The 26607-nt window shown below is 37.6% G+C and overlaps 1 protein-coding gene across 50 annotated transcripts in view; it reads right to left on the bottom strand.

Annotated features, from left to right (window-relative positions):
* MBNL1 (muscleblind like splicing regulator 1) overlaps positions 1-26607 on the bottom strand; it is a 218475-nt gene that overhangs the window by 154939 nt on the left and 36929 nt on the right. For 33 of the 50 annotated variants that reach the window (XM_069562589.1, XM_069562491.1, XM_069562448.1 and 30 more), the window contains exon 2: positions 1135-2126. The exons of 16 other annotated variants lie outside the window; for them this stretch is intronic. In XM_069562589.1, coding sequence (XP_069418690.1) covers positions 1135-1308 — 174 coding nt within the window. In that variant the 5' untranslated portion in view covers positions 1309-2126. Of the gene's footprint in view, positions 1-1134; positions 2127-2308; positions 2779-26607 lie in introns of those variants that run through there. One more of the 50 variants, XM_069562359.1, reaches the window with a different exon arrangement.

Below are 26607 nucleotides of genomic sequence, written 5' to 3' on the forward strand. Positions count from 1 at the left end.
TTTTCCCCTATGGTATTAAAGAAGAATTTTTATAGCACCTTTTTTTTTTGCATCAGACAAGATATGTCTACGAAACCTTCACTTCTATATATCTGTCAAAATGATAGCAACCGCCTTCTCAAAGTTTCAGAGTGAATTACACCTGCATATTAATATTCAAAGGCAATTCAATTAAACCAAGTATGTAGAGAGTACCTAGGAATCTTCACATATGTAGTCTTGACCTTACACATCAAAATAAAGACATGTATGCTATCTTTTAAAAGACTCACTTTCAAACTTGATACCTGAAATACAAATCCAATGACATTTTTGAATGTCAAAATATACTAAACTGAATGTGCTAGTATTATGGTACCCACAATAGCTAACGTTTTACAGTCTGGCTGATACTGTTACAAATAAATAATAATAATCAGGACCTAACAGAAAAAAAACTGCTAAATTACTTCACATTTGAATTTTAGAAACAAAAAAGTCCAATTAATAATAGTACTTTTTATAGTTTCCACTGATTTATAAAACTCACATTGAACCAAGTTTATGCCTCTGATAGTATACTATAAAAGCAGTTCAGAACCTTACTTCTAGTTATATTTTCCACAAAATGCATTGCTCCTGGCCTTAAAATAATATGCTCATATAATAAAAAGGAAATCCATAATGTCAAAATATTAATATAAAAAGTCTATCTAAGTTTAGCTGACAAAATCTGCTTTTCTTTTACAACTGTTCAGCACGTTTTCAAACAAGCAAAAACAAACCATCCCCATCTAGCCACTGCTATAGCCCCATATACAGTCTATGCATATGCTGACACATACATGTATCTATATTTACTATTTCTCTAGACTGACTTAGCCAGTACTAAGTAAAAAATGTAGGCTCACACTTTCTGCTCTAGAAAAAAAAAAATCACAGCATTAAAGGACAGATAAAAGTTATCATAACAAAGTTTGGCCAGACTTGGCTCTATTGCTTCTCAATAAAGTCTCCCACCCCAACATCATCAACAAGAAGACACCGTATAATTATTAACAAAGCAATCCATAATTCCAAACTCAGTGGACTGCATGTCCATATTCCCTTTATTCAATTATTGCGTATCCTTAAAATAATATAATATTTACTCACTTTCAATGAATCAAAGCAGGCGATTACTCGTCCATTTTCAACTTGGCAGCTTTTCGAAGGATGTGCAAATTTACATTCCGTGTCTGGCCGTGAGCAAGTCCCCCTTTGGAACTCTCTACATACTTCCAGTGTTAGCCATTTTGTGTCCCGAATTGGTGTGACACTAACAGCCATGTTTAGATTTTACAGGTAGTTAAAATTTTCAGTGAAACCAACAAACCCAACCCCCTTCAAAAAAAAAAGTAACAACCAAAAAAAAAAAAAAAAAAAAGAACTGAACTGATAAAACTGTAAAATGATGAAAATGTCCCCTCCAAAATACTTTTCCCCCACTCCCTGCTTTAAAAGTACATGGAAAATTGTGTTCTCAATATCAAGGAAAAGATCTCCCACTAGAAATTCACAGCATGAAACTGTTAATTCAAAGAGGTTTTGGTTTTTAGAGAAATACTAGGATCGTAAGTAGATGAACGTTTAAAAGTAGGGCCTCGAATCAGCCTTGTGCTCTCAGTAACCCCTTCCCAGTGCCAATTTGGAGCCCAAAATGCAAGCATGAAAACGTGGCAGACCCTCTGACACCGAATTTCCAAGCTGCTTTCAGCAAAGTTGTCTGAAAGGGAATCTCCTCACAGCTGAATTTGCAGTGGAGTCTGGTGGTGCAATCGGTATTGATTAGTTTGGCATAGACAGATGCAGCAGTTTAGAGCAAAATCGAGAAAATGATTTTGTTTTTCCTTCTTGATTTCCTGGCAGAAGATATCTTACTTTTTCAGCAAACTTTTCTTTTAAAACTAAAGCAGCCTAGGGCAATGCCAGATACTTAGAGCTTTTTTCTTGATTATAAGTAGAAATGGGGGTGTCTGGGCTAGAGGTGGAGGGTGGATGTGCTGTCGTCACAGTCTAGCTGGCAGCAAGCAAGGCAAAAGCAGAGACTGCTCTAGAAGCGGTTCCAAGCAGCAGAGACGTCAGGAAAGGCACTTCTTAGTACCAACCTGTAGAAAAAAGAGATAGGTTAAGATTTACTAAGTAGCTCTTCACTGATGTCCTAAGACAGTATCACAACCTTGCCATGTGCTACCAGACTAAGTCATATTCAAGCCAGCCTTCCTCTCTCTCCCTCTCTCTCTCCTCACACACACACACACACACACACACACATACATACACTACTTACAGTGAGGCATATTGCAGCCAGCCATCGTAGATTTATTAAAAAAAGGGGCCGTTTCCCCTTGTGAAGCAATGCATGATAGAGAGATAACCAATCACAGATAGTGTTGCAGCAATATTCTGGGCAGAAAGCCAATAGTGTGGGTTGTCTTATGAAAGGTCGCGCCTGTCAGACGTTCATTACTATGCTATAAGCACAGAAAATGTCCATCAGATCTGACTTATTCCACTGCAAGAGGACGAGCATGTGGGTTTTGAATTTACCCAACATGCAGTTAGTGGACTAAACCATGTTAGTTTCAAAACAGCTTCCCAAACAAGTCCAAGCACTTGAAATCATTACCAAGAAATAAAAAGCAAGGTTTAAAAATTGCAGCCGACTTCCAAGCTGCTTTCGCTCTGGCTCTGCGCAGGGACAGGCACTGAACAGCCTGCTCCTGCTGTCCTGACACGTGAATAAAAAAGGAAAGGGGTGTTTACAAATGGTACATTCTCCTGACCTATCCAATTCACTTCCTTCTCCAGCCTAAGTCCTGCCCCTCCACTGAAAGTGGCACTCCTACTGTAAAACTATTCCATTCAGCCCGCAGACACTTTGTCAATATATCACAGGCAGGCGAGATATGAACAAAAGCATCCTTTATTTGAACATTTTTTAAGCAGAAGCTGAGGTCATGTGGGGGAAATAAGGAGTGCAGTGTTGTCAGTGTGTCTGGCAAATCTGAAGTCAACCTCAAGGGAGAAAGTGATTCCATCGCAGAAACATTAAATATTAAGTGAGCAGTTTGATTTGGGCAGTATGATGCATTTCAGAGGTACAAATGAAGCCAGAGGGTGGGGGTTGGGGGGTGAGGGACCCCCTATTGCCTAAAGATCTAGTAACTCGGCACTACAAAACCATTCCCTATATACAGCAGGGCATTTTTGCTTTTAACAACTTACTTTCAATCAGAATGGGAAAACTTTCCCAAAAATGCTTAGTAGTTACAGAACAGCATACATATTATTTTTTCCCTTTTGAATGCTACCAAAGGAAACAAGGCTTCAATAACTCTAGAAGTTTCACACTCCAAAGAGGCAATGACAGTATAATAAATAGTATCTGATTATTTCTTCCAGGGCCAAAAATGGCCAACGGGCATATAACATACTTATAACTTGGAAATTAAAATACAGAATATGAATATATATACATATACATATAGATAAAACATGGATACATAGCAGAATTTTTTAAAATTTGTTTTAAGATTAATACTGCCATTTTTAACATTTTTTTAAGAAACTACCAGATACTAGGTTTAGAAACTATTGCAAATATTTTTTTTACAAAAAGCCACAACTTTTGAGAAAGATTTTTTAAAAAATTCATACTGATGCTCCAGAAGTATTTTTGGTTTCAAAAAATTTTCTAGTCCTAATTCCTGGTTCCGTAGAAACAAGGCCAAGTTAGTCACAAACTCTAAGACTTATTCACCTTCCTTCATATCTGCTCTGCATTCAAAACTTCTTGACTGCCTCATGCTGTGAGTATGTACCACAGATGTGGTCGACATCTCTTTTGTCTCTCTCTCTGCAACCACTGCCTCCTTTTCTTCCGGGTCATGCTCAGTCCTGTCCGACTCTTTAGGACCCCACAGACTGTAGCCTGCCAGGCTCCTCTGTCCACCTAATCATCCTGGTAAGAATACTGGAGTGGGTTGCTATTTCCTCCTCCAGAGGATCTTCCCAGCCCAGAAACTGAATCCCTATCTCCTGCATTGGCAGGCAGATTCTTTACCACTGAGCCACCTGGGAAGCCTACCAACATGTCACTTCCTCCAAGACGCTATCAAGACGTCACTTCCTTCATCCTCACCCACCCATATATTAACACTGCCTCCTCCCAATTACCTCTGCTCCCCAATCTGTCTGATTTGCATTTACATGACTGATCCATGAGACGGCATGTTCCCAAGGCCAGAAACAATCTTATACATCTTAGAAACCTTAAGTGTCTGGCTTAGCGACGGAAAACAGGTGGAGCCGTATAAACTTTGGTAAATTAAATGATCAACTTCGACTTCAGAACTGCCATTAACTTTACAGCACAAAAATACACAAATACATGCAGGAACACACCCCTATAAACACACACGAACACGCACAAACACAAACTTGAAAACACACATACCCATTATTGCCTCCATAAGTTACTAGGTTCTAGGGTCACTCAGGCTTCCTCACTGCCTAGGAATCCTCCCCGTGGCCTGGACCGCCCCCTCTGACACCAGCTTTTCTAAAATTTCCTCACTATCAAGCCCCTCCTCCTTTGTGTTCCTCTCACTATCAATAATGGATACGATCTTACATGTCGCAAATATTTCACAATAAAAATAGCAGCTCTCAGGCATGAACTCTCTCTCACCTTCCTACCACCCATCTTTAAACTATCTTTTTGTATCTTTCTTCTCAGTCTCCCAGTCTTCTCTTCTACTGCCCAAGGTTCAGCTGCTACCTTGACTGGCTCCTTCTTAAGTCCTCTTCCTCTCTATATTCCTGCTAAATATATTCCTGCTTTTCCTCTTAGCTCTTAAAGTGCTAACGGAGCTCTAAAATGGAAGGGGTGACATGGCAGGAGGAAGAGGACTTTGCCTGGTTATACATCGCCTCTCTCTAATGTTCCTAATTCATCATTCCCAAACAAAAGTCTGAAGAGTCACCTACCTGAGCTCTTGCTTCCTCCTCCTCCATTCACTTTTAAAAATGTATCCGTGTAACCTGCACAACTATTACCTTACTGCTCAGCGACAGTCATCAATGCTCCCATCAAAGCCAAATCTAAAGACTGCACTGCTGCTGCTGCTTCTAAGTCTCTTCAGTTGTGTTCGACTCTGTGCGACCCCATAGACGGCAGCCCACTAGGCTCCTCTGTCCCTGGGACTCTCCAGGCAAGAACACTGGAGGCCTTATCATTACTTGACCTCTTAACAGCATGCTGTACAACTCCCTCTTTCTCCCTTCCCTTGTTTTAAACTGACACATTTTACCTTTTTTGGTCTCTCCCCACCCTGCACCTCCACCTTCCCAGGGAGAGAGGGGCTGTGGGTTCTTAGCATACACCATCCAGGTGGGAGCCCCTGAAACTTGTTACATGCTAAACCTTTGATCAACACATACTTCTTCATCCCTTCTTGTTTAAACTGCTATTCAAACATCTTCTCCTCTAAGAAGGCTATGCTAACTCTGCTAAACATTCTACCCTTTACAATATTCTTAGTACTTTGTATCTCTTGGAACTTTTGTCCCCCAGGTTATAAATTCCACAACAGGGTGTTTATCGCCACTTTTTTTTTTTTTAACCCAGTCCCTGGAACATGATGTTTTTTAAAATGTTTAAGAATAATTTTATTCAACCTATTAGAAATAAACATGTTTATGAGGACATGTCCAACCCTGAGGAAAGTTTCATCACGATCTATGAGATCCAAACAATAAGGAAAGGTGATGGCATGGCACACACAGGAATAACTTCACTGCTTGGGGTAACCCCCAAGCAGTATTTATGTGTTGTATTTATGTCTAAATACAAGTACAAAATCCATTTCTAGCATTGTTTTTCTCTTCTACCATGTTACAGACTTAGTTGTACTCAAGTAACAAAATATACCTTAATTGCTAAAATGCTTACAAATGGGTGTTCTGATTATATTTTCTGTAGCAGAGCAGTTCTTTTAAGTCAAAAAGTATTACTGAAAAAATATAGCTACGTAGTTTTAAGCTGAAAATACTATTATAAAATGTATTAGTCGAGGTGATAATCAAAATATTTATAATTAGCCAGACATGGACAAGTGAGCAATTAGATTGTACACTGACCTTTATGAAATACTCCAGCTACACTGATAATGTGTGTTTCAGCCTTCGACACAGGGAACTGGGGGTAAGGAACTCATATCTTATCTGAAAAAAATGTATTTGAGTAAACTGCTGATATCAGAATGCTATCTTGTAATCTTTTCCTTTATTCAAACATGATTTCAGGGAAGACCAGAAATCTTCATAATTTTAATAAATTAAGATTTTATAGGATTTGGACCAATACTTCAGTGGTAATGGATTTTTTGTTCTATATAGAGATAATATTTAAATGTGTATGGGTATTGTGCAGACGGTAGGAATTCTTGCAAATGTATCACCCTAAAAATATGTATTGTTTGCAAATAATTATTGAAAGAAGCACTGCTACTGTAAAGGTATTAGCTAACAGGTAAACGTCTCCTGAGGTAAAACTTTGACTGATATTTCAATATATAGTAAACTTCCCTGAACAAAGACAAAGAAATGGAGAATTTAACTGTTTTCAGTGAGAATCAAAATTTAACAACCTATATATTTTTTAAGAGCCTTCTTTTACCTATTGATCAAATTCAAAACAGTAAACTATAGGGTTCCTTAAAGCATGTGACATGTTCTATTGATACAAACAAGCATAGTCCTCCCAAGAACCAAGATCAGTTTCCCCTTAAGTGATATCAGAATTCACGTGTATTTTCTACTTTAAGGTAAATAGAAAGGAAAGAATAAAATATAAAGACAGAAGAAAAGAAACCAAAAATAGGATAAAATATAAAAAGAAAAAGCCTGAGGAAGTACAGATAATTACTCTTACTAACAGTGGATTTGCTCCCTGGAAGAAAAGTTATGAGCAATCTAGACAGCATGTTAAAAAGCAGGGACGTTACCTTGCCAACAAACGTCCGTCTAGTCAAAGCTATGGTTTTTCCAGTAGTCATGTATGGATGTGAGAGTTGGATCATAAAGAAAGCTGAACGCCATAGAACTGATGGTTTTGAACTGTGACCCAAAACAAAGATTCCTGAGAGTCCCTTGGACTGCAAGGAGATCCAACCGGTCCATCCTAAAGCAAATCAGTCCTGAGTATTCATTGGAAGGACTGATGCTGAAGCTGAAACTCCAATACTTTGGCCACCTGATGCAAAGAACTGACACACTGGAAAAGACCCTGATGCTGGGAAAGATTGAAGACAGGAGAAGGGGGCGTGAGAAGATGCAATGGTTGGATGGCATCACCGACTCGATGGACATGAGTTTGAGTAAGCTCTGGGAGTTGGTGATGGACAGGGAAGCCTGGTGTGCTTCAGTCCATGGGGAGGCAAAGTGTCAGACATGACTGAGTAACTGAACTGAACAGTAGATTAGTACATGTGCATGCCCAATGGTGTCTGACTCTTTGTGTCACTATGGACTATAGCTCACCAGGCTCCTCTGTCCATGGGATTTTCCAGGCAAGAATACTAGAATAGGTTGCCGTTCCCTACTACCGGAGATCTTCCCAATTCAGGGATCGAACTCGAGCCTGCTGAGACTCCTGCACTGACAAGCAGATTCTTACCTCAGTGCCACCTGGGAAGCCCTTAACAGTGCATGCATTCATATAAATATCTATTTAAGGGCTGCATACATTGTGCAATACAGGATAAACAGACACAAGGAATAAGACTAAAAATCTGTTTTGGAGAACTGGTTGGCCTCTATGAGCAAGGTTAAACTTCCTAGTCACAAATGTTCACTAGTCATTTCAATTCTTCTGGACCAATTATAGGCAGATTGGTTCTACATGCCAGAGTAGTTAGCTGGGAATTCGGGGGACTTTTTTCATAAGTTTTGATTATGAAATGTTACATATTGAGGAAGTTAACTTAGTAATTATTTGAGGTTTCTTTTTTTTTTTAACTTACTAAGAAAGTTTCAAGCTAACTGGAAGAGATGGCCAACTTTGCTGAGTGTGCTTGGAGCTGACGAGAAGAGGAGCCTTGTCCGCCTTGTCCAAAACCGTAACTTCTCTCCCTGGTTCACTAGTGTCGACAAGTCTGTAACTAGCAATGCATCACTTCAGTAAACTAAGTTAGCTCACAGCACAATTTTGCCCATGGCTCTTCCCAAATATTAACAGAGATTTCGGTAAACAAATAACTAAGCATTTCTGGAGGCTATATAGCTATTTCTCTACTCACAAGGGACTAAATAGAGTAACAAAGTCGTTTATTACATGGGAAAAAAAACTGTGTTCTGAATGGGTTAATGGAATCTTCACCAATATTCAACTCCATATAACAAAAAGCTAAGATCAGTGTTTCTCAGTGAGGGGGAAGCACCCTAGTGGCAGCACCCATGGTGATTTTCAGTGATGCAGAAACAACATAATTTTAATAGATGCATCAGAATGCTAAAACAAGCTTGCCAAAGCATGTGGATACGTAACTTAGGAAGAAGGTAAAGTATAACAAAAAGAATTTAAGGAATAATAGTAAATATACTGGTAAAAATCATAAAGAATATGTGCAAATAACTGAAGTTTTAGATAAATTGCTGAGAAAAAAGATAATTTTCAACCACAAATCCTCCGGAATGGCACAGCAATAGGCAACGTGGCCTACTGGTCTGATGCTCTGCATTGTTTTGGGTGACAGGTTGCTTGCAAGGAAAGGATGATTATGTTTACCAACTCAAACAAGTAATCTAAGATCTATCAAAGCATTCCTTTAAGATGGTGATGAGGTTTGCTTCCCTAATCATCCAGTGGTCTCTTACTGGAAGGATACTGAAGGAAGTTAGTGAAGTGATGCATTGTTGCTAAAGATTAGAATTCCAAAAGCAAGCAAATAAACTTTCAAGTTAGAAAATGACTACTGTCCCTTTAAGGATTTTTATTTAAGACAAAAACGAAACAGGAAGCCTCTATGCAGACAGTGATTAAAAAGTGAATTTTGAAATGATTCCTATAAAAGCCAAAATTATAAAACATAAAAAGGTATTAGGGGATATCAAGATGTCTTGCTGCATTTTGTAGCCTGAGCCACCAGTTTTGTACCTAAATGTGCCCTCTCCAGTCCCTACAGCAAAGTTTATCTTCCTAGAAGTTTTTTCAGCCCACTGTCAAAAGTATGCAAACCTCTCTTCCTCTTAACACCAGCGCAGACTTGCCAGCCCCCTATCCTGCTTTATTCTTCTTCACAACACTTGTTAGTATTTGGCATACTACAATGTACCTATTTCACTATCTGCTTATCACCTGTTTTTTCCATTAAAATGTAAGCTCTGTGACAGCAGGCAGGTGCCAGCTAGTTTCTTCACCAAACAGCCACCACTAACACAGCACAAGGTCCAGACTAAGCCAAGGATCAACATTTGTGGCATGATAATATTTTTCTTAGTACATCTGAACACTAGTTTACAAATATTTGCTACAAGCTATAATGCCTAAACAATAGATACACAGTTTAAATCACTGATAGGTCACCTTTATAACTGAATGAAATCAGCATCAAAGACCACTTATTGGAAAGAAAGCATAAGGAAAGGAAGTTAATTAACATAAAAGCATTTTTATACTTCCTTAATTGGGAAGTTGATGGAAGTCTTTTTAATCCACGAAATAATCTGAAATAGATACACATGGTTTTGCAAATTTTTAACATGTAAATAATTATAGATGTATTTCTGACAGAATCAGTCCTCGGTTCTGGCTAAAGAAGGAAAATTTACCTTTTTTTTTTTTTTTTGAGGATTCCAAACAGGCAGTCTTTTAACTTTTCCCTCTATTCCATAAGAAAGTATAACAACACTATGAATGCTACTTTATCATTCTTTGAGATAAAATACTAATCCTATTTAGTGTTTTATTTACTCTATATATTACAAAAAGATGAAGTTATCTTGTTACCCTTAGGTAGTCATTTCTGATCCGTCCATGTCATTTAATATTTCAAAATAATAACTAGGAAGTCAGAACACAACACTATAGTAAAATCAACAGTGTTGATATATGTGCAATGTGCTAAAAGACAGAAAAATCTAACTATTCTGGCAGTTTTCAGGAAGAATGGTTCATTAACCCAACTGAAATCTACCAATGTGAAATAAGCATGACAAAACTCTGAACATTAAATGCAATGTGATACATTGTGATATTGTTATTTCCAGAGCAAAACTATGATTACGGACTTTGATTTTAAAGTTTACTTTTATGAGTTGTATTTTATTGGCCATAGTAACTAGGGGTCAAAATCTTAATTTTCCATCTCTATACCTTCTGAACAATATCACCGAGCTTCTTATTGAGGCTGGTGATACCTTCATCTAAAACATGTTTCAATATGATCTTTATTGCTTGAGGAATGGTAGCAAAGTCACCCGTGCTTCCCTAATAACATTATCATATAACTTAAAAATAAGGATGAAGTTGATTCAGTTCAGTTCAGTTTAGTTCAGCCATTCAGTCATGTCCGACTCTTTGAGACCCCATGAATCGCAGCACGCCAGGCCTCCCTGTCCATCACCAACTCCCGGAGTTCACTCAGACTCACGTCCATCGAGGCTGTGATGCCACCCAGCCATCTCATCCTCTGTCATCCCCTTCTCCTCCTGCCCCCAGTCCCTTCCAGCATCAGTCTTTTCCAATGAGTCAACTCTTCGCATGAGGTGGCCAAAGTACTGGAGTTTCAGCTTTAGCATCATTCCTTCCAAAGAATACCCAGGACTAACAGGGATCAAGACCATCCCCATGGAAAAGAAATGCAAAAAAGCAAAATGGCTGTCTGGGGAGGCCTTACAAATAGCTGTGAAAAGAAGACAATCGAAAAGCAAGGGAGAAAAGGAAAGATATAAGCATCTGAATTCAGAGTTCCAAAGAATAGCAAAGAGAGATAAGAAAGCCTTCCTCAGCGATCAGTGCAAAGAAACAGAGGAAAACAACAGAATGGGAAAGACTAGGGATCTCTTCAAGAAAATTAGAGATACCAAGGGAACATTTCATGCAAAGATGGGCTCGATAAAGGACAGAAATGGTATGGACCTAACAGAAGCAGAAGAGATTAAGAAGAGGTGGCAAGAATACACAGAAGAACTGCACAAAAAAGATCTTCACAACCAAGATAATCACGATGGTGTGATCACTCACCTAGAGCCAGACATCCTGGAATGTGAAGTCAAGTGGGCCTTAGAAAGCATCACTATGAACAAAGCTAGTGGAGGTGATTAATGAGAGACTTAAGGAAATATTCCCATATAACCCTGTATGTCAGTGAAAATTTGCTGCATGTGAACCTCTTTGCCTCAATGTTCAACTTCCCTTACAAGGCAGAAATCATTCTCATAGCCAGTGGTCATTAAAAGATTTTCCATAATTAACCTATGCCCATTTTCCATTTGAGTAGGTCCAATCTAGCTAAATTATAAAATCAATATGTGAAGAAATGACAAAAACAATTTTTAAAAAATCTGGCCAAAATATAAAGCATATCTCTATTAGAATCAAATAATCATAGCTATCACACTTCCCAACCCAGGGATGGAACCTACATCTGTGTCTCCTGCACTGGCAAGTGAAATCTTTACCACTGAGCCACCGGGGAAGCCCACTATCAACTCTATCTGAGCACACTAACTTGATCTTAACATGATTTAGAATGTAACCTCGTAAGCTCAACCTGGGAGATCTTACTGGCTTATTTCTACTGAAGACTGCCCAAAATCTGTTGCTTAATTATTAATCATTATGAGAAAAATGTCAAATCTATGTGTATTAAAGAGGGTGGCGCTAGTGGTAAAGATCCTGCCTGCCAGTGTAGGAGACCCAAGAGACAGTGGATTCAAGCCCTGGGTGGGGAAGACCCCCAAAGGAGAAAATGGCAACCCACTCCAGTACTCTTGCCTGGGAAATCCCATGGAGAGAAGAGCCTGGCAGGCTACAGTCCATGGGGCTGCAAAGAGTTGGACACAACTGAGCACGTATTTCTTCAACTTCAAAAAGATCTAAAAATAATTATTCTTCAGAATATAATGAATGATATCAAACATGAATATCAGATGCATCCTAATTAAATGAATTAATGGACATTATTTGAATGCATCCTAATTAAATGAATTAATGGACTTCTGATAACAAAACACAATACATACACATCCCCTTTTTTCCATTTAATCAGTAAAAATCCCCATCACATCAAAAATGCATCTTTTATTGCAAACTTTACAAATACTCAAGCCACAAAGGTACCACATAGTTTAACGTTATAATCCTAGGGATATTTCTACTGATTTATATATTTGATCTTAAAGATTACCTTTTGAACAAATAATCTCAAACATACATTTAATCATATACCAATGCCAACTGAATTTATTCCTAAAAACAATGAAATATTAGAATTTCAGTTTAATTTGAGCTTTCCTAAAAAAAAGAAAAAATCACAAATTCACATACATTCACATGCATATAAGAATTAGGCTTTCCCTGACTAACAGTGAATCAAGACCCAGTTGTTTTTCCCTGGTTTAAAAAAGAGGAAGATATGTTTCAAAACAGACATGCATTAATAACTCATATTTTCACTTCAATGTAGCTGTATCTTCTAGGGAACGTTCCACATAACACATATACTAACTAAGCTAGTTCTCAGATGCTGAACAACAACAAACTATGCTGGTATTACTGCAACTGCGATACAGTATAGCCAGAGCTTCAGAATTTATTTTGCAGAAGCCTAAGATTTAAACAAGCAGCTCCACAGTGGTAACAGGGAGGTGTATTTTGTTGGTGCCTACCTCAACATTTATTAATTATAAGGCTTCACTTATAAAAAAGAAAAACACTGAAAGATTCTGCAAGTCTTAGAAATATAAGACTAACCAGATAAAAAGATAAAATTTGTCTCCCTGATAACTAAATTTATATTTGTACCTAAATCATTTACCACACTTTTGTGCCACAACTCTAATTCCTTAAATTTCTAACATACTTAAGAACTGAAATCTCATTACTTGCGCAATGCAGATCTAGAATCATGAGTCATTCATTCAGAGGAACTTTGCAGACACACACCAAAATGCATGTCCCATGAAGTTCACATTTAGAAAGAGATGTAAAATAAAATAAGGCAAAAAGTTAGACAGTGAAAATAAAGAATTCTCAAACTAGAAATGTAAAGGCTCAGAAGCAAATTACAAGTTAAATAAACAGTTTATCTAAATTTTGAGTTTTCCTCCCTCCACACCTAGACTATAATCTACATTATTTCAAAGTCAAAAAATTAACAATTTATGCTGTTAACTATGGTTCTGCTTTCTTTTGTGATCTAGAAGTACGGGTATAAGTACTCAATTGCTCAGCTGTGTCCAACTCTTTGCAATCCCATGGACTGCAGCCCACCAGGCTCTTCCGAAGCATGGGATTATCCCAAAAACAATACTGGAGTGGGTTGCCATTTCCTCCTCCAACGGGTATAAATGATAAGGCTATTACCCAGAAGAGATAGTAACATATAAGTTCAAATGACAGACAGAAATCTCTAGCAAGTAGTTTATATGAATCACATACATTGCCTGCATGCTAAGTTCCTTCAGTCATGTCTGACTCTCTGCGACCCTATGGACTATTGCCTGCCAGGAGCCCCTGTCGGACAGGATTCTTCAGGCAAAAATACTGGAGTGAGTTGCCATGCCCTCCTCCAGGTAATCTTCCAACCCAGGGATCAAACTCTTGTCTCTTACATCTCCTGCACTGGCCAAGTGCATTCTTTACCACTAGCACCACCTGGGAAACTCTCACATACATTAACTCCATATATTTTTCTTTCTTTTCGTTTTTGGTTTTAGATATTGCCAAATGAGTGGATTTTCACTGTTAATAAATGTAAATCATATAGAAGGGGTTATTGAGAATTTCTCATCTTTCTACTGCCAAATCAAACCCCCTCCAACCCCAAGCCACTATTATTAGCTAGCAACCACTATTATTAGTGTGGTGTGTTCAGTCCTTTTTCTATGTATTATCACACACAAACACACATCTACACATACAGCACACATACACAGTTTCAATATTTTTTTTAATTTTTTTTACAGTAATGATGAAAACATATTAAGCATACTATCCTTCGGCTTGCTTTCTACAAAATATGTTAATGACCTTTCCTTATCAATAGAGATAGAAAAAAATAAATATTTTTTTAACAATTATGTATTACTTTACTATATATCCATTTCTATACTAGTGGTCACCTAAATAAATGCCAATTTTTCATTATTTTAAGTAATACTGCAATTATATATACAAAACTATGCATACATTTGATTGGTATTAATAATACAAATACTTTGGACATAAGGTATATGCAAATATTAATTTTGAACTAAACATCAAACTTATTCTAAGAAAACAATTAATTACCAGCAGTTAATAACATGTTTTTCTACATTTATTAAATCTGTGTAAGGCCCTAAAAAAGATAGTATCCTTCAAACCATATTGTAAATTTCCATTGTAAGAAAGGAGTAAAAGTTACATGTCTTTTTCCTATATAGAACTTGAAGCCTTGTCTTTGTGTTTTGCTAAATATTTTTAGTTGTTTAGCACTTACATGGCAGTTAATCGATGGAAACATTTGTAAAATCAGTTGTTCAACTCCTGTTATTTCAAAATAAACCATCTTATTGCTAAGACAATTACTATATTTATATTTTACAATTATTTGCCAAAGAACAGGGGCCAGAGGTTTGAATAAATGTTTAAGTTGACAGAGTATCAAAACAAATATATAGCTTACCATTCTTTGCTTCTTAATAAAAACAAAACATGTAGTTAACACTCTGTGGGACATGTTATATTAGGAAAATCTCTGACAGCACAATGTCATATGATTAAGGGAATGCTTTTTTTGCATGTTATTTCTACAAATGTCAGAAAATATCCTGCTTCCCCCCCCCCTTCTTTAGACACTAATTGACTAAAGGAAATTGTTTCTGACAAGTGCTATAAATAATGCAAGGTGTTATCAAACTAGCTAAGGCACAATAGAACTCTGGTGAACTCATGTAGGCCCAGACACATTTCCCAGTGTTTTAATTTCTCCTGAGGCCAGAGGGCCTCTTGCCCTGGACTGGAGTGTTCTGAAGTGGAAGGCATTATTTCCAGTCTAAAAAACTGAGGTAGGTATATAGTCTTGTATGATTCTGCGAAGGGGCATGTGTCCCATTAGAAAACAAAACACTCTCCCCTCCTTTTAGCCTCCTCAAACTCTTTCTCAGTTATTAAATAACCGTTCACAGAATAAAGAGGAACCTGAAACTGGATTTTCAAAACACTTAAGATGGTTGGTTGGCAAAATGTGGGCATTTCTAATGTTTTTATTCTCTTTTTGACAATGTGCTTTTACCATGTTGTCAGAGTATAAATACAGTCACAACTTCTCAGGAGATAAGAGCAAGATTCTATTCCTAGGATTTTGTACTTTCCAAAAGAGTGTATGTACTGAATGCACTTTGAACAAACTAATATGGCAACGTGAGGTTTGGTTCCTCTGCCAAACAGAAGAAAAAAAAAGAAAATCCCTTAAGTATTTTAATCACCCATAAGGTTCTGTGCATTCTAGAAAAGCTGTAACACATGAGGAGATCTGAAAAGCTGACTACATCCTTCTAATGAGACAGTGATTAAAGCTGTATGTGCTTCTACCAGCATCATATCCACTTAAAAACCAATGACCGGCTTTCCATGGCAAATCACACTGCGTCAGTAACTGGCTAATAAACTCCAGTAACTGCCAACAGTTTATTAACAGCAACACTTTCTGTTCTGTCTGGGAAATTAAAGATTCAGTTAGATCCTCAAACTCTCTGTATTGGTCACCCAGGGGTGACTTAAGAACACATATTTCTGGGACCTGCCTTAGACCTACTAAGGGTAAAGAAGACCAGTAATCTACATTTTAAGCAAACTCCCCAGGCTACCCTTAATCTCATTAAATTCTGGCAATCATAATCAACTAAAGTTAAAAGACTACTTCCACCAGAAATTGTTTAATGCATTTCTACCCAGTAATTTCCCAGACTATCTGCCCTGAAATGATGGCTTATTTGAGATTTGCTGACATGCTTTTTGATTATATTCTATTAACTACTTTAGAAAATCAACATGCCTGCAAAATGTTATGCAAAGTTTTGTTATATTCATTTTTTTCAGTGTCATAACTGAAGGTTTATTTTCAAATATTTCATTATTTTCAATCATTGGTAACTAGAAACTTGTATGCAAGGGTGATTTTATATCAGAGTAAATAGAAGACTTTTATACACAAGTCACAGATGTCTGTCCTTCTCTCAACAGAATGACCTTTGAGGTTACACCACCAAATGGACCAATTTTGTATCATTTCCTTTTAGATTCTGCTTATAAGGGACTGTTACATTCATTTTTTAAAATATTATTTTAAATCAGGCACCATACATGCTCCTCCACATCATCTAAGATACTACTCATATCATCCTACTATGTCGCAAACCTCTTATGTTTCAGTTCTGCTCAAGAGTTCACACTATATGAAAGCTACTTAATCTGTTAAAAAATAAAAAGTCCCCCAGTATATCTGAAAGAGTATATTGGATAAATTCAAACAAATAATCACTTGGTAATCTTAAAACTTCCCATATCTTTCTATCATTAAAATGTCAAATATGTATATACATAAACAAATATATACATATATACACAAATATATAAAATAAAGAGACTGATATTTAGGCTCCACAGAGTAAAATTATTTTGCAAAAAGAAAAAACAATTAAGCACTTAATTACTACAATCTGATAAAATTATTAATAGTATAGATAAATAAGAAATAAAATGTATGTATGGAAGTGTAGATATGCATGTATGTTTGTATGTATGTGTGTGTGTGTGGGTGTGTATCCAAAGAATAAAGAGAAACTTTATGTAGGAATTAGTCAAATCATGCTCTTCATATATAACTAATACCTGGCTCTTTATTTGAATTCAAGTAAAACCTCTGTATTAAAGTTAACAGAGGGAAAAAGACTTAAATAAGACTTTAAGCTTCCTTCAACAAAACTACAAACTATGTTTCTTCATTAATAACTCCTGGAGAGATTAACTTCTTGAGAAGTTGGCCTGTGCTACATTTCTTCTTGATTTAATATAATATCTGCAAGATGTTCATCTTGTTCTTTAATAAAAAGTTTTGACTAGAGAAGCCACTTAGAAAAATTTACTTTTCCCCCAGAACTCATACATTCTATTATTACTCAACAAGAGCAGATAATATTTGATTCACTAGTATATAATTTACTTTCATCTACATTTTGCTATTTGTTCCCCATGACTCTTAAGGATGGTTATACTATCTTGTTTATTTGTGAACAAATAAATTAAGGCTGGCATGGTTAAGTGACTGACTCACTCAAGCCTCCTAAGCTAACTGAACAGAACAATCAGGATCCAAAATCAGGTCTTCTGATTTAAAACTTAAAATTTCAATCACAACACATGCTGGCAATTTAATACCTATCTTCGTAGAAGTGGCAACAACCTTAAATACAATAGAAGCCAAAAAAAAAAAAACCCAGAGAGATTGGGTGTAGAGTTGGGTATGGTACAGTGGCCATGACTACAGCCTTAGTGATTTGCTCTGAGAGGTAAGTGAAGGAGCAAGCCCTGTGTGTAGTCTGAAGGAGATAACATGGCCCCCTTCACAGAGCCGAGAGAAAAATGCTCTTTTCCTTGTATGTCCATGGGGTATACACTGGACACTAATATGTATACTTAGAAAAGTGAGAATTACACACTAACTCTTACCAGTTCCTTCTCAGGACTGCTAGTTAGTATTAATCTAGTAATTAACACATTGTTGTTTAGTTGCTAAGTCATGTCCAACTCTTTGGCAATCCTGTGGAGATCCAACCAGTCCATTCTGAAGGAGATCAGCCCCGGGATTTCTTTGGAAGGAATGATGCTAAAGCTGAAACTCCAGTACTTTGGCCACCTCATACGAAGAGTTGACTCACTGGAAAAGACTCTGATGCTGGGAGGCATTGGGGGCAGGAGGAAAAGGGGACGACAGAGGATGAGATGGCTGGATGGCATCACTGACCCGATGGACGTGAGTCTGAGTGAACTCTGGGAGTTGGTGATGGACAGGGAGGCCTGGCGTGCTGCAATTCATGGGGTTGCAAAAAGTCGGACACGACTGAGCGACTGAACTGAACTGAACTGGACTATAGCCTGTCAGACTTCTCTGTCCATGGGAATTCTCCAGGCAAGAATACTGGAGTGGACTGCCATGCTTTCTTCCCGGGATCTTCCCAACCCAGGAATCGAACCCGGGGCTCCCACATTACAAGCAGATTCTTAACTGTCTGAGCTACCTGGGAAGCCCAAGGATACTGAAGTTCTCCAGGGGAACTTCCTGACCCAGAACTGAACCGAAGTCTCCTGCATTGCAGGTGGATTCTTTACCTCTGAGCCACCAGGGAAGCCCAATTAATACATTACTGCTACTGCTAAGTCACTTCAGTCGTGTCCGACTCTGTGCGACCCCACAGACGGCAGCCCACCAGGCTCCCCCGCCCCTGGGATTCTCCAAGCAAGAACACTGGAGTGGGCTGCCATTTCCTTCTCCAATGTATGAAAGTGAAAAGTGAAAGTGAAGTCGCTCAGTCGTGTCTGACTCTTGGCGACCCCATGGACTGCAGCCTACCAGGCTCCTCTGTCCATGGGATTTTCTAAGCAAGAGTACCGGAGTGGGGTGCCATTGCCTTCTCCAAATTAATACATTACAGGGTTCTAAATACTCAGTAAATGATTGAAAGATGAGTTATTAAGGAAAAGGATCTTTGGGCATGATTTTATTTTCATCTGTCTGCTTTCTGGGCAAAAAGAGCATACCTTTCCTTCAGAGCTTTCGAGGACTTAAGTCTATTAACAGAAATCTGCATAAGGAAAAAGGAAGACTGCTCTGAAAGCAACACAACTGAATATATGCAAAACAAGTATGCTTACAGGAAGACTGATCTGTATCAGCCACTAAAACAGTGTTTGAAAAGCAGTGAAGGAGATGGAATAACTGTCTGAAACACTTCTAAGCAATGCAGAAGCAGAGAGATTTTTTGACAGCTGTTAAAACGGTAGAAAAGCATACTAGGGAGAAAGCATTGAAGGTCTGAAATGGCATAAGTGATACTTCTCTTTACATCTAACAAAGCTGTTCTCTAGTAATTAGTCACCTTACGGCACACACACAAAAAGGTATATATTAAGTTGCTTTCTAATAAGAAAATCCAAAATCAAAACAACTTTAAAAATTACAGTCTCAGCTCCACTGCCTCAAAATTATCTCCTTTGACAAAAACTGCAGGTATCTACTCTTCTAATAGTGCTCTTTTTTAGTTCTCTTTCTTTCTTCTCTACTATCCTAGGAAAAAAATGTTTTCTTTAAAGAAATCCAAATATAACCAACATACACAATAACCTTACTAAATAAATAAATATGTTAAGGATAAACAATACATAGGTGAAACAGTATATACACACTGATTATATTAAACAGTTTATGGATGATCCCGTATATGTAGCCTAGATCTAGGGGGACTACATGGATCCAACTTTCAAGAGTTTATTGCTTTATTGGGGACATAAAATTAATACACAAACAATTGCACATAAGAAAGAAAGTGCTGAGAGATAACAATAAGGCTTGGTGATTAAAAGAGAGTCAGGGGTGGTTTCTTGATGGATAAGACATCTAAAATGGGCCTGGAAGGATGGGTTTCATTTGGTTGGATACAAAAACGAATGGCACTCCAGGCTGCAGGAATACAAGGAACAAGGCTGGGACAGGAGAAAGCACAGAATATGAACGCTGGAAGAACTGGTCGGTGTAGAGCACCATGTGCAATGGGGCTGGCAGGAGATAATGTTGGAATCTGGGGCTGGAACCAAACCAGTAAGGGCCTTGAAGGCCAGAATGAAGAATTCAGCCTTCATTTCTTAATTATTTGGAATCCATCCATTCCAAGATTTCACTCAAGGGCAGAGTCAGAATATTTAACTAAATACCCTAAGGGCTAAGAATAAGACTGTACATGGGATATAAAGAGATCTTAACAAATAAACTTGGGATTTTTCTACTTCCTAGAGCTTTTGCTTTAGTCTCCAGAAAGCCAAGAGATAAATTCAGTTCTCAATTTCATCTCAAGTACTTGTTTCATTTCTTTTCCTTCTGATTTGTCTTTTTCATAGTCCAATTTGATGTGTGCTTATCATAGTAAGGCAACTAACATCCTTTTTTTTTTTTTGATGGAGTCCACATTACACATAAATAAAATTATTTTAACAAATGCCTGGTATCAGATAAAGTTGTAGATGCAACACTTAAAAAGTTTTACAGAAGAGAAATCAGAACCCTCCCACCAAGTAAAACTTGTTCCTCTGTAAATATTTCAATGATAAATGGCCACAGCAAGTCAGAATACCCAGTTTTTGCAGTTGACAACAATTCTAAAATCTACAGCTGTTGAGTTCAGCAACCTATCTTCCTGCCTGGCTGTCCAGTTTGACCTTCCCTGTGAATCAGTATTTCTACTATGATGCCAAAATGACCTTCTGAAACTTACAAGGCTTCCAAGGCTGCAGATATTTTCAGCTGTATCAGCCCTGGCTGTCACAACATTCTGCATGATATTAAGTGGCAAAACTGGAGCCTCCTGTACTAGCCTGACCTTTTAAACTCTACAATATTATGCTGCCACTCAAAACTGAGTTTTCCTTGTCTTCTTACTTTGTGATGCTACTTCTCTTGCTTACTTGGAAAGCAGTCATTCTAAGCATAAAATGGCACCTTCCTTACATGAAAACAGAACACTTTACTTATTCACAGTAAACCTAACACTGATAGAGGCTTTAAAATAAATATTTACTGCCATCTACAAATAATACTTTTAATTACAGAAAAGATTATTTAAATTCCATAAACAAGATCATTTAAATTCTGTGGCAACAAGAAATATAATAATACGTCATTATTCCTGCAATGGCCAATTTGAAATTTGAGAGATGTCTAAATTTTATAATTGCACTTTTGTAACTGCATCTGTTTATGTTAACCATTATGTATTCAATGCCTAGCGCAGTGCCTAAAACTTCAAGAATCCAGATTAATATTTAAGTGCACGTTGCAGAATCTGAATGTTTAATTACACTTCATTTATCACAGAACTATTGAACTGAAATATAGGTGCTAATTTTCTTGCCAAAAAATTAGTATATTAGCATAGAATATTTATCTTAAAAAATATGCCCGAGAATTCCTGGTACATGAAGGGAAAATATTTTTAAAATCCGTTAATGCCAGGTCATTTACCAACAGAAAATTGTTACTGTGCAAACAGGATAAAGTCTAACACCAGGAGGGGAAAAAAGCAATAGAAATCAATTCCCTAAGACAGAGGGACTAAGATTCTTAATAACAATATCTATCAATTATTTGATCTCAAACCTTAATAACTATTAGTAATAATAAATTTAAATTTACACATGTGTGTTAGAGTATCTTTTCTTTTGTCTCTGGCATACTGTATTTTCACAAATCCTACTTATAATCAGTGCAAAGAACCACACAACGATGTTGTGTGGTTGCTATTGTTCAGTTGCTAAGTCACACCTGATTCGTTGTGACCCCATGGACTGCAGCACGCCAGGCTTCCCTGTCCTCCACTATCACCTGGAGTTTGCTCAAGTTCATGTCCATTGAGCTGGTGATGGTATATAACTGTCATCCTCTGCCACTCTCTTCTTTTGCCTTTAATCAAATATACTTCAGAACAAACTTGGTGACCCTATTGGTGAATGCATCCCTTAGTTTCATGAATTTGTTTCATTTTCAGCTATAACCTATGGACTACTTACTTCATAGTCCTTTATGAAATATACATGTAAATAGGATATAGCATATGTGTCTGTACACATTACACACTCACAGACATATTCTAATTACTCTGCTAGAGATCTTTACACTTTCATGCAGTGGAGAAGGAAATGGCAACCCACTCCAGTGTTCTTGCCTGGAGAATCCCAGGGACGGGGGAGCCTGGTGGGCTGCCATCTATGGGGTTGCACAGAGTCAGGCACGACTGAAGCGACTTAGCAGCAACAGCAGCAGAGATGCGGGAAAGTGAGAAAAGTTCAACCGAAATCTCCAAGTGAATAACCATTCTCAGTGAAATGTTTATTTTAATGTTGGTAACAGATTTCTATTTTTAAATGATGGGAGAAATAAACAGAACTACCCTAATGCCTTCAACAATGTAGTTGACTAAATTATAAGAGCATTTGTAACACTGTTCTATGGACTCAAGACACTTCTCAAACTGTGCCACTGCAAGCCATCCACAGGATCAATTGGCAGACTGCTATGTCATTCAGAAGTGACACCTGAAACTCACAGGTGGTAATGATTTTGAGTCTAAAAGTAGATTTTGCTGATCTTGGCAAGTGCTGGAGCAGAGGGTATTAGGTGTGAGTAGAACTAATACTGAGCGAGCCACCCTGGCAGATTAGGCCATTCGATACTGCCCTCCTTTCCAAGCCAGGGAAACGTCAGAGTCCACTCCCTGGTCTCTGCCGTTTTATGACCACAATGATTCAAAACCCGCCTTTCACATCCTGCCTCCTTCAGGAAGTCTCTGCAGAGCTAACCTGGACTGGGCCTCAAGTGTACACTGCCATGAGTGCTTGTTGACTCAAGTCGTGCCATCTTGATGGAAACAGACAGACCAACAGCAGAACTGGGCTGAGAGCTCAGTACACACAGTACCTTACTACATGGCCCCTGAGCAAATTATGTGACCTGAGCCTTGCTGAGCCTCCATTTCTCACCTGTGAACCAGAGACAGCCAGCCATGCATAAATCTCACAGTGCTGTGTAACAACTTCGTATAGTCACATAAGTAAAATGAGTAAGTGCCTATGAAATAAGAAGCTATTTTTATAATTATTAGAACTGCTGAAGGTCTGGTCTTTTGTAGTTCTTGTTGTGTTTTCATTATTTTGCAATGGATGGAGCTTTTCCTCTGCGCCATAAACTTCAGAAAAGCAGAACCCGTATCTCTAATTTCTCTCAAAAATTTCAGCCAAAAATCTTATCATGAAGCTTTTTCAGCAGGAAACTTTAAATAAATGTTTATGATTGCAAATGAAGAATGGCAAGCAACAGAATAAAAATCCTGGTTTCTAACCTAGAACACAGAATAAATCCTGGAAACAAGTAACAAACACTTCACAGCTGAATGGGGCCTTATAGAACCCATGCACAGTTGCAATTTCACCACTGGAGAGTTGGGAAGCTAGCCTACAAAATACAGCTTTATTTTCTGCACACAAAGAAAAGCCAAAGGGAAGAAAGTCTCATATATCTAAAACCTTCTGTCACTAAAGTTAAATTAGTTAACACCTAAAGCATATCTCTCTCTTAAGGATTTTTTTTTTTTCCTGTTAACACAAAAGTTTCAGTCTCTGAAACCTGAAGGTCAATACTGAGTGTCTTCATCTCCTAATCAGGAGTTAGTATGAAGAAGCTTCAGATGAATTATATGTCCCCACCTTTCTATAAAAATGCCGACATCTGAAATAAATTAATCTCTTCTGTCTGGTCATCTGTCTACCATACATCCGGGTCATGCTTACTTATCAAATACTTAGAAAGAAAAATAGCTTAAGTACTGAATCATGTAATTTTAACAAATTATGATTTGATTTTTTTGTCTTCTATTTAATATACAAAGTATGTAAAGAGTTAATGTGTCTACTGGATGGTTTTAGGCAAATTCCACACTCTGCCCACAAGCAGCCTATTCTTGGCTCCTCCATGCCCACTGTGTTTTGCCCGCACATTACTTGTGAATATTTTCATCACTACACTGAAACTACTCTGAGAAGAGGACATACCTTACTCACGCCTTTATCCTCTGATAGGTGGATAAAGAATGAGAGGTGGTACATGTACAACTACACTCAGTAAATAGTTTCTAATATAAGTGCTTTCCTTTGAGGCCAAAAGCAAGAGCATGAGTTCTTTCATGTTCCTTCTCTGAACAATACATAATTTTATTTGGTGTATGTTCAAAATAGCTCATGAAGAGAGGAATTTTTTAGTAAGAGACTAGCTCCAAGACAACAAGTCTTCAATTAATCGTTTATCTTTTTTTAATATCATAAGCTCTGCCACAGAGGGACAGAGAGGGCAGATTATTGTGTGAAGATGATGCAACATGAAAGCATAAAATGCCCATCTTGTTGTTTAGTCGCTAAGTCATGTCCGACTCTTTGGGACCCCATGGACTGCAGCACACCAGGCTTCCCTGTCCTTCACTATCTCCTGAAGTTTGCTCAAACTCATGTCTAGTGAGTCGGTGATGCCATCCAACCATCTCATCCTGCCATCCCCTTCTTCTCCTGCCCTCAATCATTCCCAGCATCAGGGTCTTTTCCAATGAGTTGGATCTTCACATCAGGTGGCCAAAGTATTAGAGTTTCAGCTTGATAAACAAATTTAGCATGTACTCTGGAGCTAGGCCTATCACTTCTTGGTGAAAATTTTATGGCATCATGTTACTGGTGTGAAAGTACATTATCTCAGCAAAGCTTCCTCTGGGAGGATCCCAGATGGCCCAAATGCAATGTTATAATGGGTCACACTACTGCATGCCTTTACCATATCTGCTACAGGAGGCCTGATGTGTTTTGCTTTGCTTTGGTTTTTACAAACCTAAAAAGCAATGATTACAAACAATTGGGCAAACTCTATGCCATGTGTATTAATAATCCAATGTCAAAGCAAAAGAACAAAATGTATTAGCCAGCCTTTTAAATTAAATTTATACCTTCCTGAGTCATGTCAATTCTATGGGTGAAGTTTCAAATTACTGTATCATAACTATATCACATTCATTCTCAGCAGAATCATAAAGGGGAGACGGAATGCTATCTGAGAAGTGTAGAAATACCTGGCTTCATTTCAACTACTCATCAGGCTGTGTGAATTCTGGCATGTAAGTTAACCTCTCTGAGCCTCAGTTTCCTCAACTCTATCAAGAGGATGGTGGTTCCTAGCAAACAAGTCCGTTCCCTAACTGTGCAGCACTGTGAGCAGGTTCTTTTCTGCAAAGACCACCTCATATACAGAAGATGCTCGAATATGGAAGCTAGCCTCATTCTCTTCATACCTTTTCCCTCCATTTTCTGAAAAGATTGCTTAAGCTTACCCTGGGTCAGGTGCCCTCCTCCACAGAGGGGGTAGCAGTTCTACACCCTAAACACTCATTTCCGCAAAGACTTCCCCCTTTTCATTTCCTCCTTTGGTATTCAATTGTACGGTGTCAATACTGACTGTACTGTTAACTTCTCATGTCTTTCTCCCCAACTCAATTATATGTCAGACAAGATTAAAATCTATGTACTTCTCCTTTGGGACCTTCTCTCCTGACCTACTATAACCCTTTACTTCTAATAGGTGCTCAGCAAATGTTTGTTAATTGATTATTTTTCAGAACATAAAGAATGAGTTCCCTATATTGCCTTATTATCAACATAGAAAAATAGCCTTTTAAGTGAAAAAGACCTCAGCACAGAGTAAACTTTAATCCATTACTGAGAAACAGACACAACAGTCTCTATATTAACTGCTTCCAAAACAATATTTACTTTAAAAACCCAGTCCTCGAACCATTAATATATTTCTCTGGGAGAGTCATTTCCCATGTGCAATTTTCAGTCAATGTGGTCCTTCTGAAAGAATTATGCAGAATTCAATTTTTTTTTCAATAATCTCCACTATTGTTCTGGCTATTTCTAATTAATTTTCAGAAAGGTCCTATTTGGAAATACCTTAGAGAGGTTCCACAGCTGGGTTAAAGATCTGCTTGTATTCCCAGTTGTTCACTTTTGCTGTGCTCACCCAATCTTTCAAAGTCTTCTGGATGGGGCATGTAATACCAATTATTTAAGACCAATTGCCTTATTTGAATGCCACCAAGTTGACAATGCAGTTTTCCTGAACTTTTTGAGCAATGAAATTCAAATAACAGCTCAAAATAATTTGGAGTAAATTTAATAGTTAAGATTGGCCCATGAGTTGGGAAGGCAAAGAAGAATTTCTAATCTTAGTACTATTTAATTGTATTTACTTTGAAATGAACATTTTCTAAGCATTATCTAATAATTCAACAAAAATAGATTTTTACCAGATCTTTATAGCACACAGCCAAAACCAGATGGGGCAAAAAAAAAAAAGTCTAATAATAGAAAAAGACACATTCTAAGTGTGGTTTTCACATAATACTAAAAGGCATATAAACAAAAGGCAAAATGGAAACACCGTTAACATTATTTTCTCTAGCTCTACATGTTGTATTTAAAGACATATACAGTGCAATTTAAAAAGTATTTTCCGTGGA

Source organism: Ovis canadensis, chromosome 1 (assembly GCF_042477335.2).
Source record: "Ovis canadensis isolate MfBH-ARS-UI-01 breed Bighorn chromosome 1, ARS-UI_OviCan_v2, whole genome shotgun sequence".
Classification (NCBI taxonomy): Eukaryota; Metazoa; Chordata; class Mammalia; order Artiodactyla; family Bovidae; genus Ovis; species Ovis canadensis.